This window comes from Anser anser, assembly GCF_964211835.1.
Source record: "Anser anser genome assembly, chromosome: 14".
Lineage (NCBI taxonomy): Eukaryota > Metazoa > Chordata > Aves > Anseriformes > Anatidae > Anser > Anser anser.
The window spans coordinates 13594612-13610582 of record NC_139735.1 but is presented as its reverse complement, the minus strand read 5'-3'; the positions used below and the strand labels follow the sequence as shown (position 1 = coordinate 13610582).

The window sequence follows — 15971 nt, the reverse complement described above, 5'->3', positions numbered from 1 at the left end:
GAAGCATTTAAGCAGGGAAACTTTGACATGGCACAACACCCTCGTCCTTCTGCCTTCCCCCTCCAGCTGAGCCATTTTGAAGAACCAGGAGTGGGAAATATGCTGCCTGCATAAACTGAGCAGTGATGATTCTGGAAGAAGCCATTGGTTTTCAAGGAGAGGCTTCACCCCTCTACAAGACCGGACAAAGATGCATTTGTTTCAGAGGCAAGAGCCCACAGCTGACAGCTCTTGGCTCCTTTCAGCCTCACTTTTCTACAAAAGTATCCACGGGTCACCTACAGCCTTGAGGTTAGTTTCCAAAGCCTGAAATTCTACCCAAAATGACTGGCAACCAGCAAAGACCAAAGGTTGTTCTTGGATTTACAGGCACAAGCACGGGATGGGAGGTTCAGAACTACAGGAAGTTTCCCTCGAACAGCTCTCATTTTGCTTCTCCCTACTTGCCTCGCTCTGAGCTGGAGATGCAAGAGTTTCCCATGTGTCCCGCTGACCCTTAAACACGTTATGGGTAAAAGCATTAGCTAGAACCTGCAGAAACCATTTGGAAAGCAGCTGGATGGGACGGTGGCTTGGAATGGGCACAAATGATGGCAGGAGCCTGGAGTTTACTCTTCGCACACCGCAGAAGGGACAGCTTTTCCCACGCTCATTACTCACGTTTCTATTTTTAAGTTCTAGTGGCTTGCCATCTTTTGCGTACACCACGCTACAGTCCCAACTCCCTTTCAAAGCCTGACATGAGATAACCCCTTACTCAGCATGTTCTACGTTTGTCGCATCGTCCACGTGAGCATTAGATAATGGAAGATAAAAATGTAGGAGTTGAAACTCAAAGCTAGGGTTCAGAAGAGCATTGTTAAGTTTGCGTTTCCTGACTTCCAAACACTGATGCGTTTTCTGCCTGTTTTGAATACATGAACACTCTTCAGGCAGTGCAGTGAAAAGTTCTCTTAATTTGAGGGTCTATTTTAACAAAATTCATTTTTTTTCAAGAAACATGTTCACTAGTACAATAGATTTTTAGTGGTATACCCTTTCTCCACTCCCAGATTTTGACATATTTTACTTTTAATATCAGTACTAGTAATAGCAATGAGTGAAGCATGAGGATTTGTGTGGTTTTTTTCTCCCTTAATTATTTCTTACTAGCAAGAACCGTCCATTTCATGAGTATCGTTTCTGTACACCTTATGTGGGTCTGCAGCAACTAAAGAATCAAAGTATTAAAAAGAAGACTGTGAAGTTCAAAGGTCACGAGTCCTCATAACATAACATCTCTAAGGAACACTCCATCTCTAATAACAGGAAGATTTCCTATACATATGTTCCACTTATATCTAAACAAATGAGTTTCAGAACAATAATTTTAAAAATCTGGGATAGAGTAATGTTGAACTCCTTCAGTGATTTATATTATCTCAAAGCTCATCTTTTCACGCTGTGTTTCTTTACCAAACAATGCCAAAATTTTGCGGAAAACAAGAGAATACCGTGTTAAGAGTTACCCTTAATCCCATGGTCTTATCATCATCACAATATAACTGTCATTCCTTATACAAAAATGACATCTCCCCTCAAATAATAAAATGTGTATCGTTCAGCTTGCAAGCAAATGTCAAGTTTGGTCTTACTATGCCAAAGTTACTTAATACTTAAATACTTCTGTATCACTAGATGTTTATAAGTTGTGTAGCAATATTCAAAAATTGGATTATATTTTGCAGCAGCTACACGTTACAGATAGGTCAAGAATAATTTTGCTTATGGAGTCCCAAGCAACACAAATTCACATTTGCCATAGCAGAAGCATGGAATTGCTCAGGTTGGAAGGGGCCTTAAATATCACACGGTTCCAACCCGCACCCCCCCCCCCATGGGCAGGGATGCCACCCCCTAGATCAGGTTGCCCACAGCCTCATCCAACCTGGCCTTGAACACCTCCAGGGATGGGGCATCCATCTTTGGGCAGCCTGTGCCAGAGCCTCACTGCCCTCTGAGTGAGAAATTTCCTCCTAATGTCTCCTCTAAATCTCCCCTCTGAATTTAAAACTGTTTCCCCTTGTCCTGTCATGAGCAAAAAGTTGCTCCCCAAAAGCAGAATGATTCCATTAGTTCACATCTGCCTTAAACATCAAAACACGTGTTTCCCCACTAATGAATTTCAGATCAAAATTTTGTGTCTGTCACATGGTTGAAATAAACACATTATAGTCTGTGGTATAACCTAAGAGTTCTGCGGTGGGTACACAGCAACCTGAGCAAGACTTCAATTTTCTGCTGGTAGGCAGAATACCAAGATGATCCTGATCTATCAGGAAGTTTTAGAAGAGCGAGCCCAACTTTGTTATCCTTCAGTGAGATAAACAACTTTTTTTTTTTTTAATCGAAAGATTAGTCATTTCTACAATCTCCCTACCACTGATACCCCTACTGAGTTTATTATTGTAGGGCTCATTTTTCTCATCAAATCACTAGAGCCAGGAAAAAAGACTCCCATAAACTGCAGAAAAATGTATTTGTCTCAGTGACAGCTTTAGAAATAACAAGTTACTAGACTTGCTACACTCCAGCTACACTTTAAATAACTGGTGTTTACAGTGTTAATAGTGATCACTTCTTGAGAACAACCAATATATTAAAACATTCCGAAATATATGGAATTGTCTTGGAGTAGTAAGTTTCCTAAAACTGCCATTTTACTAAAATCCACAGCCCGAAAGGAATTCCGAACTATTTAGATCCCAAAAGGCCAGTGTTAACACTGAAAGCTTTGAAGTGACATATTAATGTCTGTACTGCAGTAATGAGATGATGAGGGAATTTTTCACGTTTTCTGAAGAGCCAGAGCTCACACAGTGGTAGCGATACAAATGCACATGATTTGCTTCATTGCTCTAACATGCAACATCTTTGAGACGTTAACTGTATGGAACATTACTTCTACTGCAGATATTACGTATCAGAAAACATACCTCTATATCCTGTATTATCTTTGGGTATAAGGACCTGTAAAATGAATTTGGGGGGCCATCTGTTGGTCTGTTTTTAAACAGGTACTGATCCCTAGAAAGAACCAGAAACATTTTTCAATTTACCACAAAGAAGCCAAACTGTAAAGGAATTCAAAATCTGCACGTAACAAAAACTTATGACACATTCTCACAGAATATTTGTAATAACTTTTAGTATTGAAATTACAGCCCCTGTGACTTTACAATTTGACAGCTGTATGTGAAAAGAAACAGGTGTTTTCCTTAGGGTTTCCTGAATTAGGGTTCTCTGCTTTGTAAGGCTTTTAAGCCAGTAGGGTGTCCTCCTCTTGCATAGCTCCTTACTCCATGCCTTGCATTTTCTTAGGCACACCACTAGAGAGCACAGAAAAACAGGTTTCTAAAGCAAAACACCTCATATCTTCAGAAACTTGTAAAGGATAAGGACTGCATATAAACTTGTAAACTAACTTGTAAAGGATAAGGACTGCAGAGATACTCAATTACTGTAAACGTACTTTTTGGCGGAGCTCATGATTAGGTAAATTCGTCAAGGAGAACACTGTAAAAAGTGAATTCAGTTATTGTCCAGGTACTTACCAACCCCTTCTTTCTGACAGTCCCTTCCATAGCGGATCTGTGCGTACCATTCTTTCAATCAATTTTTTCCATAGCATTCCCTCAGAGATGACTCTCTGCCATTCCTTACATACCAGCTCTGCTGCACAGAGTGATCTGGCATCAAGATAGGAAAGGATGTTTTCTGCTATGTGATCTAAGCCTTGCTCTACAAAGAAATAAAGGCAATCAAAACGTCAATCACTTCACAGTAAACTACTAAACAAGTTTTGCAGTACATTCAGAGAAAGCTAACACAGCTTTATTTCAGGCACTGGAGCAACACGGTTATTAAATTACCATACACAGAAGCACCAGGTATGAATCAATCCCAACAGGTACACCAAAATATCCAGCTCTTTAGTCCTTTCCTGGTACAGTCTGCTTACTGGATTGGTCCCATCTTCACTGAACAAGAACGAGCAGAAACCAAAGTTCAGCATAGCACAGCAGCAGCAGGCATTCGGCTGCCTTGAGCACAGAATCCTGGTTGTTTTGAGCATGTAATGTGTTGGGCTTCCTGGTCCAAGTGGCAGATATTCCTCAAGATCCTTTAACTCTGTACTACTGCTACATGGTAAACTGTTGATTCTTTTTCTACTCCCTTACACGTAACACTAGATAATTCGGCTCAGCAGAAGATGGGAAGCTACAGGAGCAAATGCAGACATCTCCAGGAGAAGCGTTAGCAGACTCTGAAAAAAAGACGTTTTCTTGCACTTTTAAATACAACAGGGTCCTTGTGTTTGAACTCTTTCTATAATCTACACGTGACAAGTGCACTCCTCAATTTTGTTCAGACCTTGGGTATGCCGCAGACACCATGCCCTGTACCCTGGTTACGGAGAAGTCAATGACAATGAATTAGACAGTAATTCATTAACTGTAAATGGTTATACTGATTCTTGGCTTACTGCCACTGGACTCCATGCTTAGAGAAATTTATTACTGAACAACTTACACCATTAGCTGGCTGACACTTCTCTATAGCTAGGGAAAAATCCAAGAAGGATAATTGTTTGTGAAACAACTTGGAGTAAGTCACACGGTAACATTCAACGCAACATTTATTTTTCGTCCAGTCAATGTGATTGCTTCCAGTATAAGAATCCACTAAGAAACCTCAGGATCATCACCAGGAGTCAAGGAACTCTGAAATAATGACAGGTGATGGCTCCGCTTCTGTATAGTCCAAAATAAACTCAGCGTACCTTCAAAGATTTCCAGTGTGTATGAAATAGCCATACAGGCAGATATTATCTTAGCTTTAAATCTTCACCTGCTGCTCTCCCAGCCTCGGGGCACACCACCTTCTTGGGCAAAGGAGCGAGGTACAAGCTTGCTTGCTTCAGATTTCACCATGCAGGCTTCACTGGGTCAAAGAATGAGTTCGGCCACGTGCACAACTGAACTCCTAACTGAAACACGGCCGCTCCAATGCGCGCCCTCTGGCCATACGTAGGTGGCACAGAAACACCACCTACCTGCGGGTTTCTCACGCCCTAATTGCACAGGCAGCATAATGCAGGGACGTTGGTCAGGTAGCGATAGTTGCACCAGCAAGCTGGGCAAACACTGGCATGAAAGCTGAAGATCCCAACTACCAGAAGCAGCTTCTTAACCCCAAGGACCCTTTTATACCATGGTAGGGATAGACTGACATACAAAATGTGCTCTGCTCCCCGGTAGTAGTAGAGCTACACCAGAACTGGGCTCCTGCCCATCCATCCAGGTCCACGTAAGGCAACAGGCTGAAGTGTACCATTTCATAAATGTTACCTGGTACTTGCTAAAAAGCTGTAGGGACTTAAGCTGAAGCTGGTGGAAGGAAAAAGCACCTCAATAAAGACGATGAATCCATAAGCTGCCACCTCAGATCTGTCAAGGCCCAGAACGAGTGGAACGCTGCATGCAGCTGCTTGTCGTCTTTGCTAGACCCTACCCACCCCATTGAGTGTGTTAGACTTAAAAAATCTAATTGTAGTTGAATAAAACACATACATAGAAATCACTTACATAAAGTGTTCGCACCAATTATAAACTAGCAAAACTTTTCTTGTCCATATCCCAGCTATGGTGTCACTGGCCCACAAGAAACCACCAGCAGGTCTGCAACATTGCCCAGAAACCTGCAGTTTTGCTTTCCACAGAACTCTCATCAGAAATCTATGAGAATAACTTCATTTTCACAAACAACTTATGCCAGTTGCCCAACCTTAAAAAAAAAAAAAAGGTATTTGAAGCAGGAGATGACCTTTTTAAATTTTCCACTCTACCTCACGATGCCCTACTTTAGGCTTCAAATACTCATAAAAAAAAAAGAAACTACTGTTAACTTTTGTAAAGAATTAACAAAGCCTGTTCATACAGTCCTCCACTACTCCGCATGTAAGCACAGCCTTTGTAAACCTGAGCAGCAACAGAAAGAGACCAGCACATGTGGCTTTAGAGCGCTTGGGCGGTTCTTCTAGATAACTCAGCTCCAAAAAGGCTTTAAGAATGACATAGGCTCCTACAAAGTAAACTGGGTTTGTACAAGTTTTTCAGTGACCGTCCTAATAACAGATTCAGCTAACTGACATACAGCAAGGTCCAAACAACCAGCGCGTTTCAAACCCAGCCACTGGCGAAGCAGCAAACCCACCCCTAACAGTAAAACAGCTCGGAGCAGCTGTGAGCTGCGCCGCCACCTACACCTGCAGGTTGAGGAAAACACCGGAGCACTCACATATGTTGTAAATGTGGTCTTCGGTCTGCCCCAGCCCAGTCTTTCCAGTAAATGTCAACTTGAAGACTCTAAACACCATTTTCTTGGAATATATTTCAATTACTGTGATGGGACAACGTTGTGAAGGTTTTTCAGGGCAATAAAATCACTTCATCTCAAGGCCATTTTCCAGAGTTAAAAACGTGAATCACCGGCTATCATGCAGATGAGCTAATGCACTGTGCAAGTGGCTGGATAAAAATAAAACAAGCAGGCCTGCTTAGTAAGCAGTTCCCTGATGCTGAAGGTTACAAGCGTGAGTGATGAACAGGGCGCACGCGTGCTTTAACAGAAGCCTATCCAGCAGTTACTTTACACATAAGTACAAAATTGTCATGTTCAGGAGCACAGGATCAGCCTGTGCAGAGGCAACAACTGTCTGGTACAACTCTAATTCCACAACAGTTGTCTGCTTACTCTCCCCGCACCCAGCACAGGACGTCCTGAAAAGGAAGAGGCCAATTTTCTCTGTGAAGCATCGCAGGTCCCAAAGCTAACGGTGCATAGGACACGGCAATTAAGCACCGTAACAGCAAAAGCTATCAGTAGAGCAGGACACTGAGGTTTGTGCATAAATTAAGAGTTTAGGGCTCCCATTTCACCACACCATTTTTCTTTCAGCAGCCAGTACACAACAAACACCCATGCGTACAGCTCCCTCCTCAGGCTACCAGCTGGTGCTTTCACTGTCCTCGCAGCTGGTGTACCAGGGTGCAGGGCTAAAGGTGTCAGTGATTTCCTCACACAAGGACCTGTAGTCAGTCATCAGCTACTGAGAGACTGAGAAATGCTAAGAAATTACAGAACTTATCCAGTTCAGTTTATCCAGTTTCAGACTACGACGTTTCAAGCTTACTAATTAAATTTAAAGATGAGTGATTGCTAGGTTTGGAAGATGTTAGAAGTACAGAGGTCGGCTACAGCTACATCAGCAGATCCAGTTATTTTAACACTGACATCAACACTGCTTCTGTAAAGCACAGGAGAAAGACGAGCACTGGCTTTCAGCTTCCAGCTGCCCCAGATACAAGGATGCTGTCCTCTCTCTTCCACGCCAAAGGCATTTCTAAGCAGCTGCACCACGGCAGAGGAGCAGAGCCACACAAGGCTAGCCTTCTCAGATGACCTTAATTCCTCTTTGTTAGAAGAAAAAAAAAAATCACTCCGGCTATGGAGTCCAAAAAAGCCATTAGCACATGACACACTGATGACAGGCAAACGTTCCATCATCTGCACCTTTAAGGTGTGAAATTCTTTACTCGGGCACCTGAAAGATTGCAGGTGGATGAACAAAAACCATGCAAAGTTCACCAAATACACTAGCTGGACAGCCAAGGGACGGGCTGTCCCTAGCACACGCACTTTGGTCAAACCAGTGCTATTTATCTCTAGGCATCACAAAGGTGGGAGAGCAGGATCCGTGCCAAACACACCCCTAGCTACTGGATGCTTTTCCAATCCTAAAGTGTAATCTGAAGTGTACTTTTAACTGATTGGCGTAACTTAGTAAAAAAAATTACACGTGCATATGAACATTCTTTGGGGAGTTTAATGGTAATTCGCTAAAAACATTTAAGCAAACCATACCTCCGGACTTCTTCCAACCACATACTTAAGAAGAAAGTTAAGGGACAAAGCATCCATGCTAGCAATCTCTTAAGTGAAAAGATCACAAACACGCCAGATGCAAAGACACAATTCCCAAGGGGGACAATGACAGATAAACGTAAGATGTTCAGGTGATGTCCATACGCAGTAACAGTACCATAAAGGTTTATCTGTTACTGCCATCTCCTGGCAACAAGCTAAATAATTACCCTTCCAAACAGAGGGAAGAGCTCTGAGGAGCTGTAAAGTTACCAGTCACCAACCCAGTAAAAAACCTGCACTGCAAAGCATCCTCTGAGCTCGACAGATGCATGCTTTCCCTGGCTCCTACTCTAACACACCTTGGTCACCTTTCAGAAAACACCTACCAGGTCTAGATCTGCTCGGGAGTGGAACTGAACTGCCCATCAGTTAGCAAGGCAGTTTCACTTGTTTCTCAATAGCAGGCAAGTGTTTTAGAATCAAGCATAAACACTTCAGGAGCTTCACCTGCCGCACAGAGCACATTCCCTTGTTAGAAATCCACGCTTTCCGTTTGCAATCCCTTTGTGTGAGAATTCGTGTCATTTAGGCAGTTTCAGAAGAATTTGATTTAGATTGTTATTCTGAAACTACAAAAGAGGATCTGGATCACAGACACGATGGCAGACTGCAAACACCACGGCTTGCTTTCCACCCTAACACCTTTTAGTGCGAGGCAAATACAAGCTTGCAGCCCATTGCTTTGTGATTCCCTGTTTAAAAATAAACGTGATGCTCGAGTAATACGGTGTGTGTATTCATCAGCTTATCAAGTTCAATTGCTTTTAGTTTTCTTCTCCTTGTGAAATGTCATTTTCTCAAAAAAATGGTTCTCCAGATTAAATGCAGTTGTGCAGAGCTGATTAAGAAAAATGACAGATGACAAAGCAGAAGTCTTTTACAATTGTTCAGTCTTCCAACAGCTGCGTTTGGAAGGGCAGTAATGGTCCTTCAAAAAACAGTTGCAAAAACTTGGATCCAAACCCACCCAAGTTGCAAATCCAGAAATGCAATAAAATTAAGCAGACAAAAGCATCCTCATCAAGTAGTGAAAAATGATTTTTACCATGCTACTTTAAGTTGCAGAGTTTTCTAGCAGTCAATAAAATAAGTCATTGCGACGGCACGCTAGAGAAGCTGCCCAGCAGGGTGAATGACCAACAGTTTCTCCAAAAACTGAGTCTTTCTCGGAGGGACCAAACGCTGTTGTTTATTTGCTGTCCACAGACATCATGAAGCACAGGAGAAGAGCTGGTGAACCTCTGCGGAGGTGCCGGAGTCACTAATCCCACCTGTTGGCAGAGAGGCACAGCACGTGCCAGCAGACGGCCGGGCCAAAGCCCCTCTTCCAACACTGGAGCGCTGCGACAGCGGGCATTCAGCTGTCCTGGGTGGCTTTACGCACGTGCAGAACCCAGAACCAGGCTAAGACCTTCTCAACATTCAATTTAATAGAGCATGTTTCACTGTAACACACCAGGCATTTAGAGACAGGGCTGGAATGTGGTTTCTGAGGAGAGTAAGTTGCCAAATAAACCTGAAATACATGGAAAGTCTTCTTTCCTAAGACGACCTTTGTTTCCTACAGGTTAGGAACGCTGTCAAGAAGATTCAGGCTTGACTGCCCCTCAGCAAATGGATGCTTTATGGAACTGCGAGACCTTGAGTCTGGAGAGCCTAAAAGGAAGTGACATGCGCTTGGTCTGTTTGGGCTCACTTTACAAACCCAAAACTTTGCACTGTTGTGTGTGGTGCAACCCTAGTACCAAGTACTCATTTTCCATTGAGCTAAACTGAGGTTTTTATTAAAAGCTAGCAGCTACCACAGCTTCGTAACAGTGATAATGTATCTACAGACCCGTACCAATCCATGGCTGTACACTTTGAACACACGCAACCTGCATTATGAAGCCCATATTTCATCGAGTTTTAAGGATCAACAGCAAATTACTGGGTAGAAACCCTTCATTAACAGATGCATAGTTTTTACAATTGTGTATGACACTGCTAAGAGTTAAAATAGGTTTTTAAATGTCAGAAACATGCATTTTCTGATGTTGTTAAAATACAGCAGTCTTGTCCTCTATGAATACGCAGAGCCTTGAAAGTTGCACACTGAGCACAAACACACCAATGCTTCACCACCAAGCCCACTCCTACCCGTTTTAGTACTTGGAAAGATGTACAGATGTAAATTACTCACATCAAAACCACATCAACTAAAATATTTATCCTGAGTAACAGCAGGAACTGGTTCAATGCCCTGCTACTTCGACGGGCCTACTGTGATTACTTCAGACAAGATGCAGGCTTCAGTTTAAGACACATTACAGTCTGAAGTGGCTACAATAACTATTTTATATTAAAACTAAATATTCACTGACTTTTAAAAACCATTTCTGAAACAGGTACTAAAACCTATAAATTTTCATTAGTAAAATGCATCCAACATTTATTGGTACACTTATCAAACAAAGGAAAACATTCCTCCCAACTCTTCTGCCTCTCCAAGAGCTTTTGCAGTTTTATTAAAAATGGTGAAAAATTACAGCTGTTGTTGATTATAGGTACCAGATGAAGGTTTGGTTGAATTTCAATAATAAATTAAAACAATTAAAATCCACGGGGATTTCAAAGCTCAATGTGTAAATATCACTTTGTATGAAAATGAAACCCAAATGTGAGATGTCAACTCTATAAAACTGACTAACATCAGATACTAAGCAGTCACTTAGATCATACAACTGCACAGATTTTTATTATTTTAGAGACATTTCAAAAGAACCCTGGCAGGGTTTGCCTTGCCTGACATGACGTGCGGTTCTCCTACAGCAGTAACACACACAACGCCTACGAGAGGGGCTCTTTCCTAATCATGGGTGACAAGGTTGTGCCCAAAGGTCAATTTGTTTGAGGAAAGGGCACAATCTGGATGAGACCATGCAAGTAATATTAACATCTTAAACGTAATTAAAAGACTCGAGAGCATGGCGGTGGCCGTGCATTATTCTTGCAATTACACTGCCTGTTACGCCCCGCTGCAGGGAGCAGTGGTGGCAGACCCAGAGGATCAACAAGTACAGGCTTCCGAGTGACCTGGAGCCCATAAAGGTAGATCAACGGTATCTGCAGGGGCTGATGCTTGTGATTAGTAGTAAAGGAAGGAGCCCAACCACAGCCCAGCTTGTAAGGAGCGAGCCTGCAGACTAAACATTGTGCCACGACTTGCAGCAAAGCGCACCCGAATTATCACTTTTTCCACTGAAGCAAAGGGAAGCCAGATACCACAGACATTTTCCATTTATCTCGCGTTCTCACAGGTGTAAAAGTCAGCGGGGACAGCAGCATGCAAGAACTATTTCAGTTTAAAACAGGAATTTGATTTCTTTAAGACAAGCGGAGCTATCTTTTAAAAGGTAGTACCTCATTTATGTTTGATGTGATGCTAGCCTAACACGGGACTGATTTCATTTCAACCACACCAAATTAAGTTCTTGGGTAAATTTATACAGAGACACCACATGTTCAAACCCAGTTTTCCTTGTGCCTGATATTGAGCAAAGAATTATCTGTCTCCCTACTTCTGCTTTCACCGAAACTTACACGCCCTGCTGCACCTCAAGAAGTAATGAATAGAGACCAGCAACGCAGAGCTTGCCTTTAAATACCGAGGACAGAAGTGCGTAGTTATTCTCTGAAAACACATTTCAGACATGAAAATCTGGTGCCTGCACGCACGACAGCTCCCTGCTCAGCAATTGGAGCACATAAGTTACGAAACCTTTGCTCCTATCAGGCATTCTGGGCAACTGAATTTTCTACCACGTGTAACTTTGAGGAACAGCAGCCACCAAGCGTCACAAAGAAATCCTGGGGGCTTTGTGATCTCCCACGTGCAAGTTAGTAACTTGTAAAAGTTATTTTTCCAGGGTGTCATAGGTAGTGCTAAGCATAAGCAAAATGAAACATGAAACACTTGATGGGGGAAAGTTCTGAAAAAAGAAAGTTGTCTCCATGGGATAACAAAAAACCCAACCATCTCTCTTCAGAACTGCTGAAGAGCTGTCCCTGGAAAAAGGAGAGGTTCAAAGATCAAAAATATTCCTTTGTTTGTAAGAAAGCAGGAATCTGTAGTCAAGAACTGAGTTTAGAATCACAATAACCAAATTCACTTTAAGCCCAACAGGAGATTTATAGTTGAAAAAATTTAAGTCACTTGTTTCTCCAGAAGTACCCACCCAATGCATACACAGGCATGGCCAAAAGGTGAAAAAGCATACAAATTGAGCAGGAAAACAGGTTAAGAAGTTTTTGTGGGCTTTTTTTTTTTTTTTTTGCCAGTTATTCATGGTTAGGTCATCTTCAATCAAGAGAGAATTGCTGCCGGACACCAGATCTACCTTTGAGTACACGTGTCCCAGCTGAGTGGAAGACACCATAAAAGCCACTTGGGGCACGCGCATGTACAGTAGAATCCAACACACCTCATAAAAATCTGCTCAGTTTTATTATATAGGTGTTTTAGTATAAATATTTTTTCACTTTCCTAAAGCAGGACCTCTTCAACGTTACGCAAAGCACAACCTGCAAAATTGGCTCATAATTATTGCTCAGCTGCAGCAGGTGTCCAGCTGAGTTCAGACGGCTTTTTGCAATGAGCTACTGCGTACACTGAGTATGTTGCTGAATATTATGGAAAATATTCATTGTCTTAAACCAAAAATAGATGCGACTAAATTTCAGCTGGCTAAAGGGCAACTAATGAAGTTCTATATTCAACCTTTTCAGAAAAAGGCGTCTGTTTAAGCAGGAAAGGTGGCTTCTGTAATCCACGTCGTAACCAAGCAACTTATAATTTTTCTGTTTTGATACTCAGGTAAGAGACATTTGAACCTGTTACAAAATTTCCCTCCAAATTTCCGTCTCATTTCTTTCCACGTACAGACCAGTATTTAACACATAAGGCAACCAACTACCAAAATAGCTTGTTGCTTAAAACAAAAGTTACTGGGTGGTTGTAACATCACCTTAAAAAGAGCACAGCAGACCATCCCCACAGCCAGGATAACTTTCCAGTGACTAGGAGGAGTAGCAGCGTTAAAACATTACCTTTAAAAAAAGGTTGATTATAGAAAATGAGAACAGTTCCCAGTATTTACATCTTCAAAATAATAAAAGTTGTAAACAAATATGTATTTGTTATATATATAAATGCAGTAAAAATAACTGTCACCTTACGAAGCTCCCAAAGATTTCTTAGGACTACAAATCTAATACAGAAGAACTGAACAACTCCACGATATCTACTCTGAGGTGTAAAATAAAGGCAAACAAAACAGAATTATAGTTGAAGCTCATACTTGCACATGGTGACCGTGGTGGTATATTTCACTTTATTTTAAGTTACATCTCATATATTCCCCTAGAGAAATCAAAATCCAATATTAAGAGAGAAGCAAGCTGGAAGAAGCATCCATGCTACCTATAGGAGACATCTCTCCAGTCAAAATGAGGAGCACATTTTTATGCGTGCAGCTGGATAAGCTAAGTCTTCTACAAAATAACTTCCATGAGATAGAGATGTGGGGGATAAGGCTGCTTCCTTCCTTTCATAGCCTCCATTCATACAATAAGGCTTTTTTTTTTTTTTAAATAAAAGTGACATGGAATCTCACGTGCTCTTTGTCCTAACCTCTATTCCTTGTTCCCCTACTTCACTGCTTCATCTGCTGTGAATTTCATTTCAATCATACTTGATAGATAAGCCAAAATCCCATCACCACCTACAAGAGCTGAACTCCTCAATTTTTTGTTTTATATAGCAGCACTATAGAGGACAGAAGCCCACAGCATCCAAGCTAAGACAACCGCAATATTAAAAACCAACACTGCAGCATTCTGTCACCAGACACCAGAAAAGACCACACACAAGACTACCAAAGCAAACCAGTGGCTAGAAAAAAGCATCAGAGTTCGCAAGGGACCAGCCTTTGAAGGGACCTTGCCTGTCCCTGTGCTCGAATTACCAGCTTCCAGTCCTTTTCCATTTCTATCACCACCCCATCCACTCTGCTCACTGCTGTGGCCCAGCATTCTTGGGATAACACCCACAGACCACTGACTGCAGGAGTGAATCTGTGCTATTTTACTGCCGGTGGCAAACAGAACATTTTGTCCACTTATTTGATGCGTACTTCCCACTCTGAGAACACTGTCAACACATTTACCTTCCAAAGAGTGATTTTGAATTATTTTCCCTATCAGAAGAAATCCAAGGATGCAGCGATCAATTCCTTTTAGGAGATAATGGAAAATATACACCTTTCCAGGAGATTAAAAGCTGAAGATTCTACATTCCTAGTTATTACTGCTCCATATTTCTTGAAGAAATGAACATTTCAAGCATAAGAACATATTTCATATTCAAATTATTGATAAAGGTTTACACTGATCTGTGGCAGAAAAGGTTCTGAGCAACTGAAGAAAGGAAAGGACTACACAATAAAAATCCACAATTGTTTTTGCTCGAGTTGTTAACAAGATCAGACAAACTAGGTTCATTTATCTGAGCAGGCAGCTTTTCATTCAAGATTTGGGAAACTCAGGACAAAACTACAATGATATAAAGACTTCTCAAATGAAAACCACTTCTGTAGCATTTCGCACACCTAGGGGGTTCACATGAAAGCAAGCTAGACCAGAGCTTCCATGCATGCACATTCTACAACAGCTCAGATCCAATTTAAACACAAATGGTTCTTCAGGATATGCTACTCAAACTCCTTTTACATGGAACAACACTGGCATCCAGTGGCCAATTCAATTAATCACAGAAGTGAATGACTTCAGCTGCCCTCCTGCACTTCTTTTGACTAGGAAACACCACATCCTTTAGAGGAGACAATCTAAGTCTGGAGGACATTCAGAAAAGTTTGCAAACACCCCAAGTATTAGAAAAGTGTATATATAAACACACTTCTTGTGAAACGAATGTTAATTTACCTGGTAACGCAGTGATGAAGTCCCGTTGTAACATGGGCTTCAAGTAAGAGTTAATATGTCCATGCTGATAGTGACACATTCGTGAAATAAGGTGTTCCACAAATTCAACTTGATCTGATTCAGACCACTGGTCAAAATATTTAATACACAAGTCTTTTTCCTTTTCGTAATTTCCTTCCGATGGTCTTTTTCTTGAGACAATCACAGATGAAGTTCCATTACTTATCTGTTTTTAGAAAAGAAATACAGGTATGTAAATACGAATAAGAATAGGAACAGCTTCATAAGAACTCTCTCCAGGAAGAAAACAGGAGAGGACACAAAGAGATACTCAACAAAACTGAACTTTAAAACATTGTTAAAGATACAAGCTATGCTTTATACATCTCATCTTTCAGACAAAGCCAAGCAAAAGGCCCTTGCTCATAATTAGAAGTTTTTTTGCTATGCTGAAAGAATTGAATTCCCTTACCTCTTACCATTTTAACAGCAAGGAACACGATTCATTTTAGAACAAACTTTTCCAGACTAAACCAGTGGTTTCTACTGCACATGGCAGTTGGCCTCAGCTGCACACCACAGTTTGCCTCCAGAGATGATTTACACAGGCAGTTACAGTAACACACATTCGGATACATACAACAGCTGGCTATCACTTCTCTAATATAAAAAAGTCAAGACCCCCATACTGGTGTTGCACTGCTTGCCCACAAACAAATCCCAAGAATTACATGATGTCAAGCAGCAATGTTTGTTTTGTTTTTGAAAAACAGCCCATGTCAATGTTTGGGACATCCACATAAAATATAATTAAAATCCTGGGAGCTTAAGCTACAAATAAGGATGTTACAGAAGAACACCCCAGGACTTGCTACTTTATCAGTAAAAAGAATCAAACATTGAAGCCAAGCTCTTCTGATCCCTCCATGAGACCAAAAGGGCTCCTGGGGAACGATCACCAG

The 15971-nt window shown here is 41.5% G+C and overlaps 1 protein-coding gene across 4 annotated transcripts in view; it reads right to left on the bottom strand.

Moving 5' to 3' along the window:
• FBXW11 (F-box and WD repeat domain containing 11) overlaps nt 1–15971 on the bottom strand; it is a 75574-nt gene that overhangs the window by 22531 nt on the left and 37072 nt on the right. For all 4 annotated transcript variants that reach the window (XM_083798690.1, XM_083798689.1, XM_083798691.1 and 1 more), the window contains 3 exons: nt 15010–15235; nt 3594–3780; nt 2976–3066 (listed from right to left, as the gene is read on the bottom strand). In XM_083798690.1, the coding sequence (XP_083654816.1) occupies nt 2976–3066; nt 3594–3780; nt 15010–15235 (504 nt within the window). The remainder of the gene's footprint in view (nt 1–2975; nt 3067–3593; nt 3781–15009; nt 15236–15971) is intronic.